Source organism: Motacilla alba, chromosome 12 (assembly GCF_015832195.1).
Source record: "Motacilla alba alba isolate MOTALB_02 chromosome 12, Motacilla_alba_V1.0_pri, whole genome shotgun sequence".
Lineage (NCBI taxonomy): Eukaryota > Metazoa > Chordata > Aves > Passeriformes > Motacillidae > Motacilla > Motacilla alba.
Genome location: NC_052027.1, coordinates 21087317 through 21110266, shown reverse-complemented (window position 1 = coordinate 21110266; position 22950 = coordinate 21087317). Strand labels below are relative to the sequence as shown.

At 43.0% G+C, this 22950-nt stretch overlaps 1 protein-coding gene across 3 annotated transcripts; it reads left to right on the top strand.

The window, feature by feature from the left end:
• The first annotated feature begins 472 nt into the window (after positions 1 to 472).
• On the top strand, positions 473 to 21775 carry MAJIN (membrane anchored junction protein). Of its 3 annotated transcripts, XM_038149577.1 has the most exons (12): positions 473 to 583; positions 2275 to 2378; positions 5668 to 5794; positions 6921 to 6966; positions 8197 to 8272; positions 10684 to 10809; positions 12140 to 12171; positions 12962 to 13077; positions 15508 to 15562; positions 18803 to 18875; positions 18981 to 19125; positions 19914 to 21775. In XM_038149577.1, the coding sequence occupies exons 3-12, from the start codon at positions 5694 to 5696 to the stop codon at positions 19957 to 19959; spliced, it is 816 nt and encodes a 271-aa protein (XP_038005505.1). In that variant the 5' UTR covers positions 473 to 583; positions 2275 to 2378; positions 5668 to 5693; the 3' UTR covers positions 19960 to 21775. The 3 variants fall into 3 exon arrangements, with proteins under 3 accessions (XP_038005505.1, XP_038005503.1, XP_038005504.1); XM_038149575.1 differs by lacking the exons at positions 473 to 583; positions 2275 to 2378 and adding an exon at positions 3537 to 4916; XM_038149576.1 differs by lacking the exons at positions 473 to 583; positions 2275 to 2378 and adding an exon at positions 4780 to 5028.
• The last annotated feature ends 1175 nt before the right edge of the window (positions 21776 to 22950 follow it).

The window sequence follows — 22950 nt, the reverse complement described above, 5'->3', positions numbered from 1 at the left end:
TTATGCTGATTTTCTGCTAGTTTATTTTCAGATGCCAGCAGGTGTTTTGTAATAGCAAGTGCACAATCCTATAGTTTGCTTTTATTTTGATTTGGTCTTTCTAGAAAATGGAATGACTGAACATCTCAGACAGGATTTTCTCCCCACAATATGTTTCACTTGAAGGGCATAGATTTATATCTGTAAGATCGTCTACCTAAAATCTTGGCCCTAAAGAAACTAGTGGTATACCAAGAAGATGATCAGTAGGAATGTTGCAGAGCTGCTATGTGCACATTAATGAAATGCCAGACAGTGCAGTGTGGAGGGATAGAATGTAAGAAAATAAAGGCAGGGCAGAAGGTAATCTCAGCCCTGCAGAGTTGCAGCTGTACCAATTATCAAAGATTAGGAACAGGCCTGACGTTAACAGGCCACAGCTGTAACCAATGAGAACAAGAGTGCTATAAGACAGTGGGTTAGCTGGTTGAGAAGAAAACTGTAAACTGAGAAGTGGAAACAGGGAGCTGGACTCAGTTGGCTGCTGTGTGAAGAAGAAGAAGTCAGTGCTGTGAGGAGCTGCCCGTGAGAAATCACCAAGAAGGTACGAAACTATTGCCATAAGATGACAGCAAGGAAGCAGTGGACATTTGTGGAGTTTAGTACAATGTTGCTGCATTGGTGTCAGTTTTCTCAGTGTATCAGTGGTATTTCCAGCTATACATATGCTGCCCTGAGTCTTTCTAGCAGTTGATGTAGTTTCCTTACTGTCATTTTAATGTCTTCCTTTGGATTAAAGGATTATACAATCTGTGTATTTTGAAAATCCCTGTTAGGAAGTACTATCCCAGATTAGTCATCAGTCCCCTTTTCTTTTGCTTAGTTTGTAATTTTCAGACTTGCTAAAAATTTCTGCTAATGTCAATAAGAATACTGACATTTCTTATTCCACTTAACAGGGTTGCTGCTCTCAGCTGCTTTCCTTTTTTAATTCTGCTTCATACTGTATCTGACCTATTGGCCTTGTTTTTTCATCTGCATTTTGCTGTGGTTTGCTAAAAACTGGTTGGCATACACTGCCAACTCACAACTTGTGTGTTGGGATTTCAAGGGCTTTGATGAGTTCCTTTCTGAGACTGCCATGCACTGGACTTTCACATTCACAATGTCTTCATCTTCCATAGGTCAATTCAGTATTTAAAATTCTTTCTTGAAATGTAGGCAATAGACCAGAAAGTACCTAATTTCCTGCAAGCCCTGTCTTCCCAAAGGACTATTAAAAAAGATTGCTTTTCTCTTCTGACCAATCTGCCAGTATTTGGATGGAGAATTTGGGACCTTAAATGAAGCTGTTAGAAGGGACATTAAGCATTCCTTATATATTTGCTCTTTTGGATCCTAATTCTATTCAGAGTAAATTCAAGACTTTTTTCATTAAAGCAATTAAACAATGCCTCTTTTCTTATAAAATGTGAGGTGTGTCACAAGGATGGATCCCTACTAAAGGTTATAAACATATAAAGGCTAATGAAAAGAATGGTGGCTTGCCCCTGCGGTTACATTTGTAAATGAGTTGATTTTTCAAAGCTAAATATTCCAGCCCGCTGAAGACAAAAGAAAGTCTTGTTTTTTGCAAGAGTTACTCCTAGGGGAATTTGTATTGAGACCATCTTGGTTCCCCAAGATTCCCTGGTGTCACTGTGCTCTCCTGTTGTTCATGAGCCTCTGCTATGTCACAATAGACACAGAGTTCTGCCTGCCAGGGCAAAATGCAAATATCACCTGGCTTCAAGGAGGCCCTGTTGTGTTTGCAGTTGACACTTAATTCGCAGAGCTTGCATTGTGTCACACTGGACTCCTGGGTGCATGATGCCATCCTGTGTCACAATGAACACTTGCTTCAATGAGGTTCCATTGTGACACGGTGGCCTCCCAGGTGCCGTGAGGCCTTGGTGTACAATAATGGAGCCTTGTTTCTACAAAGCCTGGCGATGTCCCAGAGGCACCTTGGTCATTGTAGAGCCTTGAATCCATGAGATTCCATTGGGTCACAATGGTCAGCTGAGTTCTATGAGGCTGCGCTGTGTCACAATGGACACTGAGTTCCATGGGCCCTGGCATTATCCAAGTGGCACCTGTGTTTCATGAGGACCTGCACTGTTCAAAATGGAAACTTTTTTCCCCAAGATTCCTTGCATTACAGTGCCTGGGTTCCATGAGGCCGCGCTGTAAAAGTGCTGACACTTGCTTCCATGAGATTCCACTGTCTAACAATGTTGTCCTGTGTTCCATTAGGCCCAGCTGTTTCTCAATGGACACTTGCTTGCACGAGCCTTTGAAATGTTGAATCACCCCAAACCAGGCCAAGAGATACTTCTGAGACAAAGTTCAAGAAACAGGTATTTGCTTTATTCAGTGTGCCGTGTGCACAGGGATCATTCCTCCTAGCAGCGCACACACAAGTTACACAGCAGATTACAATACATGTTTATACTTCATGCATATTTATTGTTTCTTTAGAAAAGTTGTGGTTATGCAAACTATTTCTTAGAACTCATCATTATCGTTAGCATATGCAAAACACAGTCACAGTGCACCCTATTCTCACTGAGGAAGGTGCTGCGTCTTCCTTGGTGGTCTGCTGATGAAGGCTGGATGTCTTCATCACTGTGCCTGTTTCACCTTTCTCCTCTAGGCATGTGCAGTCTCTTGTTAGCTGTTTCAGCAATTTTCTCACTGGTTTTAGCAAGCTTTGTACTTCATTGTTTGAAAGTTTTGTTCCCTATTTCTTGTCAAGTTTCATCCTGTGTCTCTAGCTTGTGGCTAGTATTTGCCAGGTTTTATATTGGCTACAATGTATCTTGTTCTTACCCAAGTATGCCTAGGCACATAAAAGCTTTTAAACCTTTCAATGTCCAAGTAGATGCTTGGATCCATGAGATTTCAGGTTGTCATAATAGTCTGCTGAGCCATGAGGCTGTGCTGTGTCACAATGTACATTGAGTTCCTCATGATAAGATAATGCTTGAGCCATGCACAGGCTGTAGCTGTGCAGAAAGTGTAGCTACTTTGGAACAGGGTATGTGAATGAAGCACTTCTTAAAAATCAGCAAATTTAGCAGAACATGCTAACTTCAAAAGCTAACCAGTGGCTCTTTGAGCAGACAATCTTACAGAGTTTGCAGAGAAAACAGAAGTGAAAAATTCAAACCCCAGCAAGACTTATGAGCCTTCATCCAAAGCAACCACCAGGAGCCTGATGATCACCTCATGCAGAAACTGCGCACGTGCTACAGGGGCTTACATAATCATGTCATTAGAAAACACATTGCAACATGAAGGTTAGAAAAGTATCATATACACATTATGTTAAAAAGTATAAAATGCAGTACTAAAAGGAGAAAATGAGGGGAGAGGGGGTGAAGGGGAGAGAGGAGGCCCAGAGTCAAAGATCAATCTTCATGGAAGTAATGATCAGTGCTTGTTTATTGCAAATCTGAGGGTACATTTATATGGTAATGCAGGGTTCAGCAACGTGGGAATATATTTGATTTTTTTACAAAGCAAAGAACTAACATATCTTTGGTCACGTAGCATATTTTGGCAAAAGTGTTAGTAGAACATCTTTTTTTACATCCCTAGAACATCCTGCTTCACATCCCTTTTCCTTGGGCACATCTTGGCAAGTGTCTTTATATTGTCTGTCCGAGGGCAGCACATCTCTGCTAGCGTGTCACTGCTAGCAGGCATGCATGCAGGGTTGTGCAAGCAGGCCTCTCAGACCGGTGTCTGCTTAAAATGCTCTCTACATGGTACTGTGCAAAGAATGGACAAGTGAGTTTGTAGTAGAGCTATCCCTCTCACTCCTGGCATCGATTAAACAAATACCTGCTCCATAGGCCCTGTACTATGGACTACTGTTTTCTTACCTAATTTTCAGGCATCAGTTTGCAATCCCATGGCAAGATGGGACTCTGCCTAGCTGCAAGATCCATTAGTGTTGGGGACTCCCTTGGTGTGCCCCAAGAATTTCTTGGAGGGTTTCCTAAGGATGCTGTTTTACTGTAAAGCCAATTTAGAGCCTCCCATTTGCTATTGAAGAGCAGCTCAAACAGGACATAGCCCTTCTTGCTGAGCTGCACCCAGAATGGTGGGCTCAGCATCTTTAAAGAAGGTTAGAGTTGTTAGTGAAGCTGTGTTTTCCACTGTGTTATCTGCTTGCTTGAACATTGGTAGTTACCAATTTCCTGCTTGTGCATGAAATCAATGCATCAATTTACTCCCTGACTCCCTAAGCTTATTTTGCTTTTTTTTTAAGCCAAAAGAGAGTGAAAATCAATTCAAAATTGTTCTGCAGCTGCTGAATTATTCTCTAATCATGTCTTTACCAATGCTGGGGGTACCATCATGCTGCTGCCTATAAGGAACTGGACTTCACCTCATTGACTGGACAGCGAGGGATGCTGTATCAGTCCCTGGGTATTAACACTGTGGGAAAAGGAAAGATCTTTCAATTCCAGAGATGTAGTATATAAAATGTTCCAGCTATATAAAGGGAGGACAGCAGGAAGCAGCAGAAATGGAGCAGGGAGCTGTGTGAGTCAGAAAGAAGTGCTGTAGTGGCTGAGGATCTATCCCTAGCCCCTCTCGGCGTAGGTCTAGTGCCTCCTGCAGCCTCCTGGTGCCTCTGCCTCATCTGAGATGCCACCTCAGCAGCCCAGCTCCGGCCAACTCCAGCACCCGCCACCAGCACGTCCGGCCCCGCTACCCCTCAGAGGAAAGGGGCTGCAGAGCTGCGGACCCGCTCTGCGCCATGTCACCCCTCCCTATCTGCAACTGGGCTCTGGGCTCAACTGAGCTCGGCGGGATTTGGCCGGGCTCGGGTGGGCTGGTCTTGGTTCGTCTCCATTCGGCTCTCCTCGGCTGTGCTCCGATAGGTTCGGCTAGGCTCGCATTGGTTCGGCTCCATTCGGCTCGGTTTGACTCTGCTCGGCCCTGCCGGAGGCGAGGGCTTGATGGGCACAGTGGACGTGGAGCGGAGGGTGGCCGGTACGCGCCGGAGCTGTCCGGAGGCCTTTCAGGCCGCCCCCGACTCTGGAAAGGCGGTGGCATCTCGCGTCTGGGAGGCCAGACGCTGGGCCGGCGTCCGCAGCGGAGCCCGGCCTTGCACCAGCGGGCCTGGGCTCTCCGGGCACTGCTCGCTGCTGGTGGCTGCGGCGGCGGCCGGGGGGCACCGGGGACGTGTGCTGCGAGTGGGGAGCAATGAGTTCTTACGGGCTGGACTCTCGGGGGTAGCTGGGATCCGCGGCAATCGGGGCTTCCTTCGCATCCGGTGCCGGTCGCGGGCCCCACAGGGCTCTGCGGAGGAGTTGGGGGGGGGGGGGGGGGGGGGGGGGGGGGGGGGGGGGGGGGAAGGAGGCTTACGAGGCCCGTAAAGCTTCAGGGACCTCGGCAGAGGCAGTTGCAGGGCAGCGCAGCTGAAGACGAGGTGGCCGTCTGCTCCAGGCCTCTCCTCGGATCCACTGCGCTATTGAAACGGGACACTCAGATCAGCCATTTGCTGACTGGTAGGAGAGTTCTCTCTGCAGATGTCCCTTGGAAGAAAACTGCATGTAATCTTTTCACACGACAGAAAGAAATGTGGTGAGGGGTTTTAGGAATTAACCTTTGACTCTCCTGCTTTCCTAGTCTGGCGTTCAGGGAGAGAGAGAGACATGTCTTTGAAACCATTCACCTATCCATTGCCCGAAACAAGATTTCTTCATGCTGGCAGGCATGTGTACAAATTTAAAATCCGGTATGGCAACTTCAACAGGTATGTGTGTTAAAGCCAAGAAGTCAGCCTGCTGTTCGTTGGCTGCACATTGTTATAAATAAGAAGCTTGACTAGGCCAATATTCAAGCAGCAATCAATTTATTAATTAATGTGGTAAAGTATGAGCAATACAGCGCTGGGTACAGTGGGGGAAGTTTTCCCTCCAGCTGCACAACGATGGTTGGGGCGTACAGATATTTATAGGGGTACACATAAGCTTTTCTCAGCAGTTTCTATTCCCAATTTTTACGTCACAATTCTATACACTGTTGTGAGTTAGTTGTTCTCAGGATGTACCCCAGAAAGGAGTATCCCCAGATGGTGGGGTCCAGCTTCCGAAAGAAGAAAGAGATCCTCCAGCTGGTGCGGTCCAGACTCCAGATGTGGGCCCACCTTTTAATTGCAAAGACTATAAATCTCGTAACAGTGATGTCCAGCTTCCCTTGGTCAAAGCCATCAATCCTTGGGTTGATGTCCATCTTCCTTTCTCAAGCGGCTTTTTACTGTTTTGCTAAGGTGTTGAGATAAGCATGTTTCCTTTACATATATTCTAAACTTATATTTTCAAAGTTCCTGACTACAAGCAATATTATAAAATTCTACTTCAAAAGGTTATTATTGCAAAGCTGTTTAATGCTTAGCTACGTGCAGAAAGTTCCTGTCCAGCAGCAACATCCTTAAAGCTTTAATTCAGATGCTATAAAAGTTAATTGCAAACAAAGGATAAGTTCAAAGGCCTTCTTCCATGCTTTACTCCCTCAGTTATTTTTTTGGAATTCATCCTTTAATTGTCCCATGATCAGTTTCCACACATATCACAATCACAAGCACACATGCTGCCTGTATGTACCTGACACGAAACACAGCTTTGTATCTCACAACATGGCAGTGAGTTGATACAAGACCTTAAAATGCAAAATGCAAGTGGATAGAAAGTTCACACTGAACAATCCTTGTGAATAAGGGATTTTTTTTATGAGTAATAGATTAGGAATTAATCTGCCCACTAAGTATTTTTTTCTCTGTTCAGTGGGAATTACATTTTGTTGCTGTTTAAACTCTTACTTGAAATGTAGCTTCATTGTGTTTGGACTGGGATGGTTCCAATGCTCTCTTTGTTTCACAGCTCTCCCAGTTTCAGTCTCACTGAAAGCACGGCCAAGGAGTCAGAGGTAGGAGCTGAGGCAGGTCCATAGGACCTCAGATGGGTGTTAGGCTGAACAAATTATATGCTTGTTATGGGACTGAGAACATTTTGTCAAATGCAGCATTTCAAGTGTGAGCAATGGGGAACTTCCCTGGGGAGTCTGAGCATTTAAAAAAAAAAAAAAAAGACACAAATGAAAAATGTTCCTCAACAGGCAAAATTTAGTGTAGAAGAGTCATGCTTTTGTTTGAAATATTCCGAAGAAGCTATTGACTGTTAAAATTGGACAAATGGACAAATGTCGCACCCAATTTCTGTCTGATTCCTCTTCAGAGTCATTCTTGCAGGAGCTCTTTCCCAGGAGTTTGGTCTCAACCTCAAAACTGACCAACACTTTCAAGTTGTCAGGCTTGACTTAGCTGTTAATCCCTCTTGGTTTTTCAGGAGCTGTAGCAGTACTGGTGAGCTGTCTCGATGGAGGCTAACTAATGCTAAATTGCACATGCTTTCTTTGCAACTGTGGAACCAGTGGGTGTTCTTGTAATGATTGCCATTGCTTTGTGTCCAGTCACAATGGATGAGTTGTGTGGTTGTCATCTTCCTGAGACAGAAGAAGGTCCTTGCCATTACTAAGAAATTGAAACAAATATATTGCCTGCTTAAAAATGCTCCTTCCTATAACTTAATTTCTAAAAAACTACCAGTAATAGCATTAAAAACCTTACTGAAGAAAATGTGCTGATTTTAATTGATATTAAGAACTACAATTTTTTTCACTTTTGAAACTGTTGAAAGGTATTACCACAAAAAGTTTTGTTTGTAGAGGAGGAATTTGTTGGAGTTTAACTGCAATTACCTTATAACTGATTTGGGTCAATATTCAGAGAAAGAGGAGTAGGTAAATGCTGTGTGTGTTTTCCTGGAAAAATTAAATGACACTCCTTAAATTTAAAACTTATTAAATTTAAAAGCACAATTCCATTTTCCATAGTAATTAGTCTATGTTAATTCAAGATTAATGTACTCATTCACCTAAATTTCTATGAGTCTGTCAGTGCAGTGCGCTCTAAAATGGCAGGAGGAAGTGGGGAGAAGGGGAGGAGGAAAGGCAGAATATCTAGAACCTGGTCTTCCATGATTCATGCAAACTGTAAAGTAATGTTAATTTTTCCCCAAGTCTTGAAAGTGTACTTGACAGTGGAATTGTGACTATGTTTTTAATATTTTTCCTTTGTTTATTTTTTGGCCTCTCCAGGAAGTGATTCGAGTAATCCTTGGAAATCTTGATGATTTATATCCATTTTCTACAGACCACTTCACTGTCTTTCCATGTATCCTTTCTTTCCTACTCATAAAAGAAAAGATTCAATGACTTGTATCTTTTGGGCATTGCATAAGTCAACATTTATGTGTGAGAGTGTGCAGATTTTTAGCTGGAGCAGTACTATTTCAATCTTTGCAGTTTGACATTGGCTGAAAGTATTGTGAACTACTGAGGTGTTGCCTTCACCAGAGAACTGAAGTGATGAGAGTGTTTTCATCCAAACAGCCCTGTGTTCCAAATTAGGCTTAGCCAGAACAATTTATGTGTACATAAATTGCCAGGAAACCCATCTCATGCACTCGGAAGCACAGATGGTGCATTGTTCCCAAAGGTTTGTGGAATGTAAAACACTCCTTATAGGCCCAGCAATGCTGACTCATGGGCAGGGAAGCTCACAGTGCTGTTCTTGTTAGGTCCCTCAAGGTTAAACCACCATGAGCCTTTGGGGATAGAGGATGGGAACAAGTGTGAGTCTGTACTCATGTCTCCACAGAGATGACTGAGAGAAGCAAAAAGTACCTCACAGAGTGAGCCTTAGAAAAAGCAGTAGTTGAGCTAGGATGATTGGAAGTCCAGACAGGATTTTGAATACACAAAGCCTGAAGGATTGTCATCCAGTTATCCTGGTCCCCTCTTCAGTCCTTGAAGCCTAGAAAGAATTGTGAAGCAAATGTCATCAGGCACAGTATTCACCTTACTGCACTCAAGCCTCTCTCTCCTGTGGGAACAGTCAGCAGATGTTTTCTGTCTTGCCTAAAGCTTGCAGAGGCATTGAGCTGCTGTCTGTCTGGCCAGCTGTCCACAGACAGTGCTGTAAAAGCTGGGTGCAATTGCATAGCATAGTCATATAGAAGCACAGGTTTTGAGGAGTGTAGTTTCCTGGGATTTCACTTTTGATACAGAAGTGCTGAGGCATTTGAGATTGGATTATTCTAGCTAGCAGCTGTACTACAGGCTTCTCCTCTTTCTAGGTATTCTCTCATCAGAAGGCATTAGTAGCCTTCATTTTTTTTCTTCTGGCTTGTGCAACTGGACAGAATTTAGTCATGTCTGCTACATATTCTGCAGATTTTTAATTTAAAGTGACAATAACTTGATAAAAGAGATGGTAACTGTTAATATTTCTGTTGTAGTTGCTGTTGTGTAATGGGCTGAGAAGTTACTCTCCTGAGGCTTTTGTTGAAGAGAAACGTAATTCAGTTAAATGTTAGTGTTTTCCAGTCCTAAAGGTGTGTCCATTTTTGGATCAGATCTGGCATCACTTCCTGTGACTCTGAGTGCCCAGGAGTAATGAATATCGCAGAGAAGTTCCCCTCCTGTCTTAGAAGACTGCATTATGCCTCGGAATAGCAGGCAGGAACAAGGCTGTCCTTTTTCTCTGTCTGAAGCAGGTACATATGGCAGCAATTTACTTGTGTTAGAGTCAAGAAAGTAGCCAAGAGCATCATTATAGAGGAGATACCCAATCCAACCAACATTATTAGTTTGCTCTAAAGCTCAACCAGTTCTGTCTGTGTGTTGAAGAGTGTTTGATTTACAAACTTGTATTTGTAGAACTTGTAAGTCCATCCACATGCTCAGCCAGCACTGGGCCTGGAAGAGAACTGTGAGCTCAGAGGCCTGGCATGAGGAGTTGTCTTACAGTTGGTGTGTCAGGCTCCTCTCTGTAGAGTGACAGAGTGTCTTTGTTAATCACCAATGATGAGTCCCTCAAGCCAAAAACCAGGCAATTTGAGTCCTTAAAGGAACTGATTGTATCAATGTTTCATCATCTTCTCTCCCCAAGATGTTAGTTTCTGCTAGCAAATGAGGACTAACAGTATTCATTTCACCTGTTTCTCCCAGAGATCAGAAGTATGTGAGGAGACATATGTCCAGCATCATTTGACCTTCCAAGCAAAAGCTCCTGTATGTCAGAGCTGCACTCACATGAAGGAATGGCTGTAACTGTGGCGGTTGTCATGTCAATTATCTTTTTTCTCCTATTTTGAACTGTGAAGTGAATTTAATGATGCTGCTTCTATGAATACAAATCCTTTTTAATTTTTAAATAAAATTTTAAAATAATTCCTTTTTAATTAGGAAGACTGTTGAAGGATTTTTTTATTTATAGGTTTGAAAGGGCCTGGCATGGTTTTTTCCAGGGGGAGTCAGTACTGAAGGCAAGCACAGTTAAGGGAACAGAAAACTTTTAATACAGGTGACTGATGGGACAGTGTGGATAAATAAACATGGATAAGTGTTTCCTGTAGTGTGTTACTGGTGCAGTTTCACAAGTTCATAGTAACAGGTTGTATTTGCTCCCTTATGCACCATGTACAGTGTGCTGTGACATTTGAAGCTTTAGAAGACATTTTCAGGACTCATGCTCCTTTGAAATGTTATTGTTATGTTTTTAAGTCTTACCATTCTTCTCAGATTTGAGTAAATGGGAGCGAGTATCAAAAATGAAATTCAAACATGAGAGTGTCCATCTTGTGCCTTATCCCTACATTTGTACACTGTATCTAGAATTGAACTCAGTTCAGCGAAACATCTCTTGTGGTAAGTCCTTGTGATTATGTTTGGGTAATTTCTGTAAACATCTATGATCTATGTCTTGCTTTTCTCTTTTCTTTTGTCTATTGTATCTGAATCAGAGCAAAGCTATGTGTGGGAGGCCTGTACTGTGAGTTTGAAATAGTGCTTAACAGGGTATTCCTTATTGTCTCATATTGCTTTTCTAAAATTCCCTGGATTCCCCTTTGTCTTTCCAACTACCGGTGACTCTTTAGCTCATATTTTTCTGAAGCTCTGCCCAGTGGCTCTCAATCTTCATTTTTAATGTCAGTCAGTGGGCTGGAGCCAGCACATAAATGTATATGGGCCATGTGTTTTTCTTCCTTGTGAATGACTACATTTGTTGACATAGAAAATCACACTCTTTGTTGCTATTTTCCTAAAGAAATAATGGATTTTTGTAAAAAAAAAAAAAAAAAAAAAAAAGGTGGTAATCATGGTACTAATGTCTTTTATATAATTAGCAAACATTTTCACCTCAACAGCATCTCAGTTTCCAAGTTTTCTATGAATTCGCTGAACAACCTCAAGCCACAGCTAAGGACTCTGTGGGACTCTACATTTAAACTCCCCTGTTGTGAAAACTGAGTATTCATACTGTTTCCTGTTGTTATTATCAGGCTCTGGAAAAACTTACTGTTTTTCTTTATTGACTGCCTAGCAGATAATGGGATCTTTATAAGAAGGCCAACTAGTAATTTATTAGTCTCACCTATTGCATTTCCTATCAAACATCCCATGTTTGGATGTAAAGACTTCTAACCATGGAGAGTTCACCCGCTTCCCTGCACACCTGCTACAGTATTTAATTGCCTTATCCAGATAGTTGTACAGTATTGCTATTCTAAAATTAGGAACCGTGTAAGGCACTGTTACTTTCAGACTTGATGTCTCAAATCTCTCTTGGTGGGGATTTTTCTTCAAGGAAATATGTGTGAATCCCATACATCCTACAGCTGGCCAGTATTCTCTAGAGGCTGTGTTCCGGATGTCCTTGCATCTTCCATGTGGTGCCCAAAGCACAGTGAGATGCTAACTATTCTTCAGGCCCTTCTCTTCTAAAGATACCTTTGACTTCTTTAAGACAAGTAATTGTCCCATCCCATTGATATCTGGTGTTCATAGCCAGGAATTCTGGTTCAGAAAGAGCTGTATTTGAACGTTTTCTATTTCAGTGTATCATATGCAGGTCCACACTGTTTCACAGTAGTTTATCTTGCTCCTGGAAGAGAAATTGCAGTGCAAAAATATACTTTTCAGTTGGTTAAAGAAAGTTGAGTCTAAATATTCATCAAGTTTTATATCTCTGTTGCAGGTAAAGAAGTAAACAAGGGCAGTGATGAGCTTGTAAGTTGTGCATTTGGTTTTTGTTTTGTTGTTTAATTTATGTTCTAAGTATTCTTGAGAAACAGAATATATGCCTTTAGGCGATGCTAGAGTTCTACCATTAGGAGTTAGGCAGTGTAAAGTGGCACCAGATTCTCACCTAGAACCATCCAAGGGGAGCGATGTTCTTCTGGCAGTTCTGCTGGGCCTGGAAAGCAGTCCTGTATCAGGACCTAAGAGCCTGCTGCCTTTCAGTTCCGTGGATTCTCTGCAAGCCTGACTGAGTGAGCTGTCCAGTGTTTTCATCACTGGAAGAATCTGTGAGGTTCATATTGCTGAGTAATTAAGTAGTTCCCTAGGTGCTGTGTCATAAGCAGCAAAGCTATGCTTAATTGAGAAGTTTTTGTGTAATGAGAGCTCAGGATAGGTTAATTTTCAATATAGGTAAGTGTCTGAAGTGAATTAATGAAGAATAATTCACATCCAAATTCCCCCAAGGAAGTGTCCAAATTCCCCTAAGGAATTTTTTCTATCTCTGCATTCCTGCTATTTACGTTCCTTGGCAGTCCTCTGAAAATGGAGAAAATAGGATGTCCTAGAAAGAAATACTTTGTTTAAAACTATTGAGCATAATTCTCTGGCTGACCTTCCAGTGCTTGTTTTAGTCCTGAATCCTTTTTTTTGTTTGTTTTCAGAGTATAAGCAGGAACAATTTTTGCAAAATATGAATGTACATTAACTATGAATTTTGTTATGAAATAGAAAAGTCAAAATCAATTGTTACCAATACCAAATTTGCAATCCTTTGAAGGTCAGGAGAAGAAATGAAATGTCAGAATGTACTGCAACGAAAGAAGCAGTGAAAAGGAGAAGAGTGGAAGTCAGAGATGATACCTCACGCCCACAGTCTTGTATGGATATGGACATGTAAGTTGACTCCAAAAGAGTCTCCCAGGATACATATTAATATTTTAATGTCTCTTGTACGTTCTTCATGCTTCATTTCTGTGCAATCCTTTCCCCCAATTTCCTTTTTCCTTTTCTTCCATGGCTTACAGAATCTAAGCATCATTGCTCGTATTGGGAAAAAAGTGGTCCTGTACTTTCCAAGTTCCCATACTATTGACCAGAGCTCTGCCTGTTTAATTTCTCCTGTATTTGCATCATCTTTTGAGTCACAGTGAGGTGATAGCTCAGCGGCCAGACAGAGCAGTGCACTGGCTTGCACACCTGAGTCTAGGACAGCAAGGGAAGAACTGGAACCAGTTTTCCACCTGCCTCCCAGCCTGCTCCATTGAGCCAGCTGATAAATGCTGCCCTTTTGGCTTGAGGTTGATGGCAAGATGCCTTGGAACTTGCTCTTTTCGAAGTGTTTTAAAGCCTCATGAAATTGCACGTGTTGTGTGTATACATGAGGATTGTCACACAACTTCACCATGTTTCTTCAGTAGCTAAACTTCTCATGGTGATTCCCAAGTAGATCTCTATCTCTGGATTTTACGGAATGGTTGAGGTTGGACAGGTCCTTTGATATCATAAAGTTCAGACCACTCCTGCTCAAGCAGGGTCACCCAAAGCAAGTTCCCTCAGGTCTTGAGTAGACTCTGAGGGTGGAACCTCCACAACTGTGGAGAGCCACTTGCAGTGTATGACCACAGTTGTAGTAAAAAAGGTTTTTCTTGTGTTCAAATTTAATTTCATATTTTGCAGTCTGTGCCCTTTGCCTCTTGTCCTGCCAGAAGACAAGAGGGTTGAGGAGAGCCTGGCTTTCTGTTCTCAGGTGTACATTGGTAAGATCCCATCAGGTGTACATTGGTAAGATCCCATCCAAGCCTTCTCCAGACTAAACAGCCTTATCTCTCAAAGCTTCTCCACTTGAAAAAATTCCCCAGTCCCATTATCATGTTTGCACATGGCCCTTTGCTGTGAGTCCCAGTCATTTACTGGGGTTTCTGGTCCAGACTGGGGCAGAGGGGCCTCAGCAGCCTTGAGCAGAGGGGAGAGATCACTGCTTGAGGGCAGTGGTTTGGCAGACCTCTGCCTAATTCAGCTCAGGGTGAATCACTCAGCTCAGCTGAATCACCCTTCCGCATGAGGGTACAGGGCTGGCTCTTGGCTAACCTTGTGCTTAGTTCTTGACTACCTCTCAGATACCCAGTGTTACTTACAGGCTGGCAGGCTTCTTTCTTCTTAGAGTGTATTTTTTAAAAAGAAGAAAATCTGCATCTATGCTGAATCCTCACAAGTTTGTGGCAAACAGTCCTGGATCCATTAGTGGTCAGAAGTGTTTATGCACACCTTTCCCCTCCCATATACAGACTAAATCCAATCATCTACCTTGGTGCCATATATCTTACCCAATTCCCAAGTGTGTTTCATGCAGAGATATTAACAAAGTCTGAAGCCAATTCTTTTCCTGCTCATGCGAATGTACTCATTTAATCCCACCCCCATCCCCCTGGCCTGTTTCTACTCACAGTACAACTGTTGGATATGAGGGAGGAATGAACCCAGGATTCAGATTGTTTTCTGTTTTTTTTTTCTTTTAGCCAAAGACACAAGTTGTAGATTAATAAAATACAAGGTCAAAAAGGGCTATTTCATGATCCAGTCTGGCAGTTCTCTCTAGGTCCTGAATCTAGCAGTTATCATTAGAACAATCTGTAATTCTTAAGTGTATGCTTGAATTCAAAATCAAATTGGCAAGCACTAGCTTCAAGCCTTCTGTCATTTTTTTCAGTTGCTGTTAGACTGAAGAGTTCATTCAGGCTGAGCACTTTCCCTGCCCCAGGAAGGAGTGTGTCTGCCATAATGAGACCACTCTTTGTCTTCTCTTCTTTATGGACCACCTCTTTTTCTCCTAAAATGTCTTGGGGGATTTGGGTTTTCTTGGGGTGGTACTGAGTGTTGAGAAATCAGAATCTCCAAGTAGCAAGTGATTCTGATCACCTCAAGTGAAGCTAAGATGGTTTTTCTGCACATGCATCCCTTCATACTTCCCCATATGGAGTTTCCTCTGCCATTTTAATGCTCCTTGACCAAGTCTTGCAAGATCTTTCTGTGGTTCTTTGCTACCTGCCCTTGTAACCTTGCAGGATTCACAAACTTTCTCAGCTTTCTCTGCTCATCCCCCTTTTCATGTAACACTTTTTAACTGCTTGTTTGTCATCATTGAGAAGCAGAATGAGTGCATATTTTCATTTTTAAGGAAGACTTTGAAACATGAGTACAAATATAGATTAAGGGTATATATCTTGTTGAGTCCTACTAAAGTCCTGGTTTCTAGTGAAGTACTTGGAGTGGCTGCTTCCTTTTTGTGACTTTTTGTAAACTCAGTTTTTGCTTATTTTTCTTTAGAACTGGAGCTAACTGTGTTCACCACATGAGTAAAGCAGAGCAAGGATTTGAAAAGGTAAGCTACAGAATATTCAGAAAGAGACAACAGCACCTATTTAGTCCTGGACCCTTACAGTGGCAAGCATAAAAATGCCTGCAGGTAATTTGTTTCCTTTTTCCCTGCATCACCTTTGACATTTTTGACTCCTTGTGAGACTTAGCAAAGGGATGAGTTATATTTTTTTTGAGATGACGCAAACTTTTCTGATTGTCCAGCTACAAGCTTAGGGGTAAGCTCAGCCTCTGAGAGATGAGCCTGAGGGAATGCCCTGTCTTTTCTCCAGGTCTCCAGTCCTCTGTCATCTCACATGGCCCTTTATGGAGAACTTCACAAAGGGCTAACAGTGAGTGCTGGCATCTTGTCACTGGCTTTGCTGTGACTCTGTGCCACTCCCCACCAGTGTCCCTCTCTCTGCTGATGACTGTGCAAGCATCACCCTGTTCCTGAAACAGTGCCATGCCTTTTCTCACTTTGTCACCAGAAGGCAGATTCATGACAGGATTGTTCCAGAGGGATTGGCTGTTGCTCTGTTCTCTAAAGACCTTGTTATGAGGAGAAGATTCTTTCTCTTCTAGCCCGCAGGTGTGGTTGTGATATTTTATGAAAATCCCTTTGCTAGGATTTTCTTCTGAGAAGCTGAGAGGGCCTCAGCTTCAAGTGTAAACAATTTGTTATCTGCTACTGTGGAATGCAGCAGGTGCTTCCTCGATTGGTCAATGTGGGATGTTTCTACTTGGTGACCTATCAAGAAAGCAGCAGCTCTTGGACTCTCTGAGAGTCAAAGAACTTTGTTGTTCATTCCTTTCTATTCCTGTCTCGCCTTCTGATGAACCTTTCTCTCTGTTCTTTGTAGTATAGTTATAGTGTGATCTTTTTAAATGTAATATATATCATAATATAATAAACCAGCCTTCTGAAATGGAGTCAAGAGCTCTCCTTCACTTCACCAAGTCCTGACTGCCCAGAAGACCCACAGTAATAAATGGTGACCCCAGACATGGCAATACACAGGCTCCAAGCCTGCTCAGATAGAGCTGCTCTTAGTCACACTCTAACGCCCTTGTCCTCCTGGATGTTGCACATCCTTCCAAATGCACTTTATATATTTTCTGGATACCCATTCTAAATTTAATTCAAATCCCTACCACACTATCACTTTTCTGGCTTTTCCCCCCCTCTAACTTTTTGGAAGAGAGTTTTTTCCAAGGAGGCAAACACATTTCTCTTGGGTTTGCTCACAAAGGAAGCCCAAAACATTCTTTCAGAACAGGGTTTTTTGACAGGTTTGTTGGATTTGCAGGATAGAAGAAGACTGCCTAATAACTCCTTGGGAGCATTCAGTAAAGAATAACTTACCTAAAACAAGCAGGTTTATTTGTCTCTAAAACTTGTATCCCTTCCCCCCACCCCCCCCACCCCGCTTATCTTTGCAGTATAGGTGACAGGTCTCTACACATATCCTCTCTGGCTTCTTTCCTCAGATACTCCAAACACTGTTGATGAGATAAGGATCATTTTCTAAAAGATGCTTTTTTGTTCTCCACTTTGCTATAATCAGTGTTTCCAGAATTCCTCTGTTGTTTGTACAGTTTTCAAGACATTAGAGTCCTTGAATGCTGGAGCTCCAGGTTAGCAGCTTGGACTCTGAGAAACAGTATGACAGGTGGCAGAGGTTACTCTAAGTTCTTCTTGTGTTAACTAATGTGGGAGGGCGTGTCTTGAGTGCTTTCCAGGTAAACTGGAACTGTCATGCAAAAATAACTCAGCAAATGCCAACTCAGGTGAGAAGAACCTTCTCTGGAACAGCTGCTTGTGATACCATGACTTGTCCTCGAAATTGAACTAGTTAAAGGCACTGTTAAACTGAGAGGATTATCTGGACACAGACTGTTCTGTTGATGAACACCAGATCAGGTGTCACAAGTACTGTGTGAAATCATGGACAGAAGGTCCTCTTACTAAGTCCTAACTTGCTTTTTTTAGAAGATGAAAGCCAAATATTTCTGTGGCATGCTTTCCATTTGGGTTTTGTTTGGTTTTTTTCTTTTAATTTGGGATGAGAAGAAAGATTAGGTTTCGGATAAAAACATGGCAGTAGCTCCTGTACTTTATTGGAGTTTTTCTGGTTGGTCTTCCAAGGCTCTTTCTCAGTTTATCAACAGTGTATGGCTTTGGTTTCAAATCCACCTGGTATTTTATAATGCTTCTCAAAAAGGGAAGGGTTTCATTAAACAGGAAGGAAATCTGTCTACGTATTCTGTATGGGATTGACTTATGGTTGTCGGGTTCAGCATGAGGAGCAAAGAAGTGCCACAGGCGCATGACTGTTCAATGGATTGCATTTTCAGCTCTCATCCAAATGTCTCCCAGGCCTGTGATGGTGACATCTGGTCAGGATGAATGTGGTCAAACCTGCACATCTTTTCACTTACACAGTGCACCAGTGAGAGTCAAAGAAAGAACGAGACTCAGCCTGTCACTCCAGAGAATTTTCGTAACTTAGTTAATGCTCTCAGACTAAACTGCAAAGATCTCAGGCCATCAGAGGCTTGGAATTTTGTGTTAACCTGAGCTTAGATGTGGCATTTGGGGACATGGTTTAGTGATGGCCTTGGCAGTGCCAGGTTAGCAGCTGGACTCAATTTTACAGGGCTTTTTCAACCTAAATGGTTCTGAGATTAGTGCAAGGGAAACACCATGAGGACTGTCATTGTTTTAGGGTTTACTCTCTTTTAGAAGTTTACCTGCTGATTTTGCTGTGTTTCTATATGCTTATTTTGTTTTGTGTGGTACTTTGTATTGATGATCACCTTCCTAATGGGTATTCCTGGCCCACCTCTTGCTTCTGGAACTTTTCATTTTTGTCCCTTCCGAATTAAGTCTGTGTCCTAGGACTATGTTTAGAAGGACGAATGTCCAGGGGCCTGCACTGTCCAGAGGCTGTCGTTTCCCACAGCTCTTCTATTCATGTTTTTTTAAATCTCTGCCTATTCCATAGCTACTATTAGTTCACTATCTGGTATGCTAAAATCTTCTAAATAAATTACAGCTTTATGTGATGTCCTGATGAAGGAGGTGTAAAAATACCTTGGTGAAGAAAGTCCGCATCGTAACAGGAAAAAATCCCCAAATGAAACCACACAACAAAGACTGTAGACCTTGCTTTTTAATACTTTTAGGAAGCAAGCTAACAAAAATCTCTGTACAATAGAATTCGGCATTATGTAACAGTTCTTGGGTTCCTTTTCCTTTTAGAATTCCTCCAAAGCAAATGAGCTTGAGTTCAGCCCAGCATCCCTTATTAAAGACTGTGACCAACTGAGCTTCTGTGAGTAAGGAATTCCTGGTTTCCACTGAGTTTCATTCCCCTGGATATGCAGGGAGTGTGTAGAGAGCGAGGTTGTGGTTTTGTTCTTGCTGCTGTTTCTTACAGGGGAGCCTGTGGAATTTGCCCTTGAACAAAAAAGAGTAGCCAGTCAGGCCAAGGGTGCAGTGCAGCTGCAGCAGCAAATGGACCAAACAGGAAAGAAAGGAAACATGAAGTCAGAAGGAAGAGGTCTCTCACAGTTCTGGAGAAGGTACTAATCCTACACAGATGAGCAGAGGGCAGTCCTGGCTCTATCCAAGCCTGTGTCAAAGGCCGATTCTGGCAGTGCCAGCTTGTCTCCATAATTTTGAAGGATGGAGACATGTTTTCTGTGGTTAAACCAAAATCTCCCAAGGCAAAAAAAAGGGATATCATTTTATCTCATGCTAAGGGGCAGCATTACCACTAAATGTTCCTCTTCTGAGCTGTCTTTGGGAAAAATTCATAATGAGAGAAGGTCACTGAACCTCCATCACAGCCCTTATACAAAGTAGCTTTTCTCAGCTGAGAAGTGCCAACTAAAAGGGTCTTCCTGGATGGATCATCAGCCCCATGAAGCTGCATGTGACCTTTATTTGGCCATTGAACAAATCTGGACTTTGTAACTCTGACTCCCAAAGGCACCATTTTAAATGGAAATCAGTAGCACTGTTCAGACACCTGCTGGCTGGCCAAAGGGGTTCTCTCATGCAGCTGAGGCTGGATGCTGTGAGTGCCATCCATCACTGCACAGAACCAGGTGGATATTGGCAGCTGCTGTTTTTGTTATTTAAAAAAAAAATAAAACTCCTTGTTAATTGTAATGTGTGCCATTCCTTTAATGACTGAGACCAGACCATTAGTGCACAAGTTATTGTTTCCTCTGTTTTTTCAGTTTCCCTCTGTATTGTTTTGTACTGGCATTGTGTCCTTCTGTTGGACAGAAAATAGTTTTTTTCCCGATATTTAGAGAAGTATTTTAAGTCTAATATGCTCTTCTTGTTGTTACTGTTTCCCCAGCATCATCTTTTCGCCACTACAACATCTTTTTGGTGGAAAAAACTGACCTGGAAGTACTAATTGTTCTGGAAAGGTAGATTTGTAGTATGGATATTGGGTTGCACTGTTTCTTCTGTAAGCATTGTCAAGCTTTCTTCAAGCATTGATTGTCTCAGCTATTAAATGCATTAAATTAAATTCTACTTTGCTAATATTTTCAAAGTAACATTCTGAAGACATTGGGTTAGAACAACATGTTGGGGTTTTCTTCACATCTTAGAGGTTTGGGAATAGAGCAATAAACTTTTAAGATTTTGATGCTTAAGTGTCATAAATTGTGAATTTCACGTTATGTGGTATTCTAATAAAACAAGTATCAATTTGGAACTGTGTGTTATTTTAATCAGACTTACCCATGTAGAAGATACTCTTTCCCTCAAAGAAGCAGCAGAGGTTTCTAGTATTAGATGGACTTCAGTACTATGCTTCACAGCTTTAAAAGGGTCAAAATTAAACATTTTGCATTAGATATTGCCACTGCACTACAACTTGGGTAATTATTTATGCATTCAAAATATAATGGGATGAGGTTGGAATTGAAGATTTCAAACATGCCAAGGCCACACTCAGGCAGCTTTTTGTTGCCATGCTTATGATTTTTTAATGATCTATCATTCTTGAATGACCCACTGAGCTGGGCAGCTGGCTATAGGTGACTCTGCTTGGGCAAGGGCTTGGGCCCAATGGCCTCCAGAGTTTCCTGCCACCCTTGCCCCCAGTGTAATATGAGGAAGTGTTTCCTGAGAAAGTTTCTTTCCCTTGTTAAACTGTCTTGTGTCTTGACCCATGAGTGTTTTCTCACATTTGCCTTTGTTACTATCTCCCCTGTCCCCCTGAGGGAGTGGGAGTAGGCAGCAGGATGGGGGGTCACCTGCCAGCCAGAGCCACCCCCTCCCACCCCTGAAGGGACTGCAATCTGCAGAGAAGACAGGTGGGAGCACAGGCAAAGCAAGAGCCCACACTGTACGCAGACCTTGTACCCTGCACTTAGGTAGTGGCATCGAGTGTGACTTGCAGCTGTAATGAGCAAGAGGAGAGAAGTCTGAGGGAAAGCTGAGCCTGGGAAAGGGCAGGAAGGAAGATTGGCCCACTTCAAATAAGCATGTGTCCTGGGTAACCCAAGATGTTATTGTAGTCCATATCTAGCTGTGCCCAGACTTGTTTACTGTCTCTTTAAGATCCAGTGCCATGGATGGGAGTTGACACACAAGGGACAGGGGTTGCTGGGGTTCCTTTTCAAAGTCAGGGGTCTCTCAGGCAGACCCCTCTTGCTTTGTTATATTTGCTCAAGGCAGAATCTTTGAGGTTTTTCTTTTTCCCCCTCCCTTTTGTTCCTCTTTTGCATCTTGGCCTGCCTCAAGGCAAATTCCAGGAGTATCTGTCAGCAGCACTGTGCCAGAAGGAACAGAGTGGCCCTGCTCCAGTCTAAGTTGCCCATAGCTTGCCAGCAGTGCCCAGCTGAGGCAAAAAGGCACCAAGTCACTCCAGCCCAGCTGCTTTGCCTTGCCATGCTTTGCCTTGCTCTTCTCTGCCACAGTGAAGGCAAAGTCTCTCCATGAGTTCTAGCTGTTTGCTGACTATCACCTGCTGGAATGTGCCAGCCACCTTTGCTGATGGAGATATAAGTAGGGAGGAAGGCTGACTGTATTTTCCCTTTGTCTCCCTAAGCATGTTTGCCTGTGGCAGATGCCATCTGGAAAGGGGGGAGTACCCCGCTATTTTGGGTTTGTCTTTGTTTCTGTGGAGTTTGTGGGATTTAGCAATTTGGTATCTAGTGATTATTTCCACCAGTAAGGAGAAATGAAATATGAGTGTATATATAAGTGGACTGTAGGTATGATATTTTATGAAAATCCCTTTGCTAGGATTTTCTTCTGAGAAGCTGAGAGGGCCTCAGCTTCAAGTGTAAACAATTTGTTATCTGCTACTGTGGAATGCAGCAGGTGCTTCCTCGATTGGTCAATGTGGGATGTTTCTACTTGGTGACCTATCAAGAAAGCAGCAGCTCTTGGACTCTCTGAGAGTCAAAGAACTTTGTTATTCATTCCTTTCTATTCCTGTCTCGCCTTCTGATGAACCTTTCTCTCTGTTCTTTGTAGTATAGTTATAGTGTGATCTTTTTAAATGTAATATATATCATAATATAATAAACCAGCCTTCTGAAATGGAGTCAAGAGCTCTCCTTCACTTCACCAAGTCCTGACTGCCCTGAAGACCACCGCAATAGTGGACTGTATACGCTGGACCTCATCTTGACCTACAGGGGGCTGCATGTTATTTGAGTTTTGTCACATGCACCTTCACAGGACAGAGGGCTGTGAATGGCCTCTCAGCTGCTCAGCAAGAAGTGACCAGCAGTTGTCTCAGGGGAGACCATGGGGACAAGTGATGACCTCACAGGACTGCAGAGACAAAAGCCCCCTTGTCTCTTCTCTCCTTGGCTGCCCCATGGCTGCACTTTGCCATCCTGACAGCCAAACAGTTTCCTCTGAGTCTAGGACTAGGGGGAGGGATGTGGACCTTGTGGTGGCATAGCTGGACATCCCCTGCGTCATGCTGCTGGGGAAGTTGGTGTCATTTCTGGGCCTACCAGGCCGCCACAGCATCCCTACTTCTCTCTGGGACAGCTCCATGGAAGGGAAGGGGTTTGTTGTCCTTTTGTCCCCATATCTGACTCATTGTCATGGGATGCTGGAGCTCATCCTGCAGCATCCCCATATGGACTTTCCCCATGTCCCTACAGCTGGAGGCGCCAAAAATGGTGACATGGAGCAGTGACACCTGGTCCCAGTTGTGCTTGGAAGGGTCACATACCAACATGGCTGTGTTTGGTTGTTATCACCTCAGACTTCCCCTCTGCTGTGGTTTCAGCTCTGCCTTCACCCTCAACATGGGCACCCCTAGGAAAGGGGGAGAGAAACTGCAGGAGGGAGGAGCAGTGGATATGGGATTGTGAGGAGAGGCTGGCTCTGGTCACCACATTGTCCCTCTAGCACTG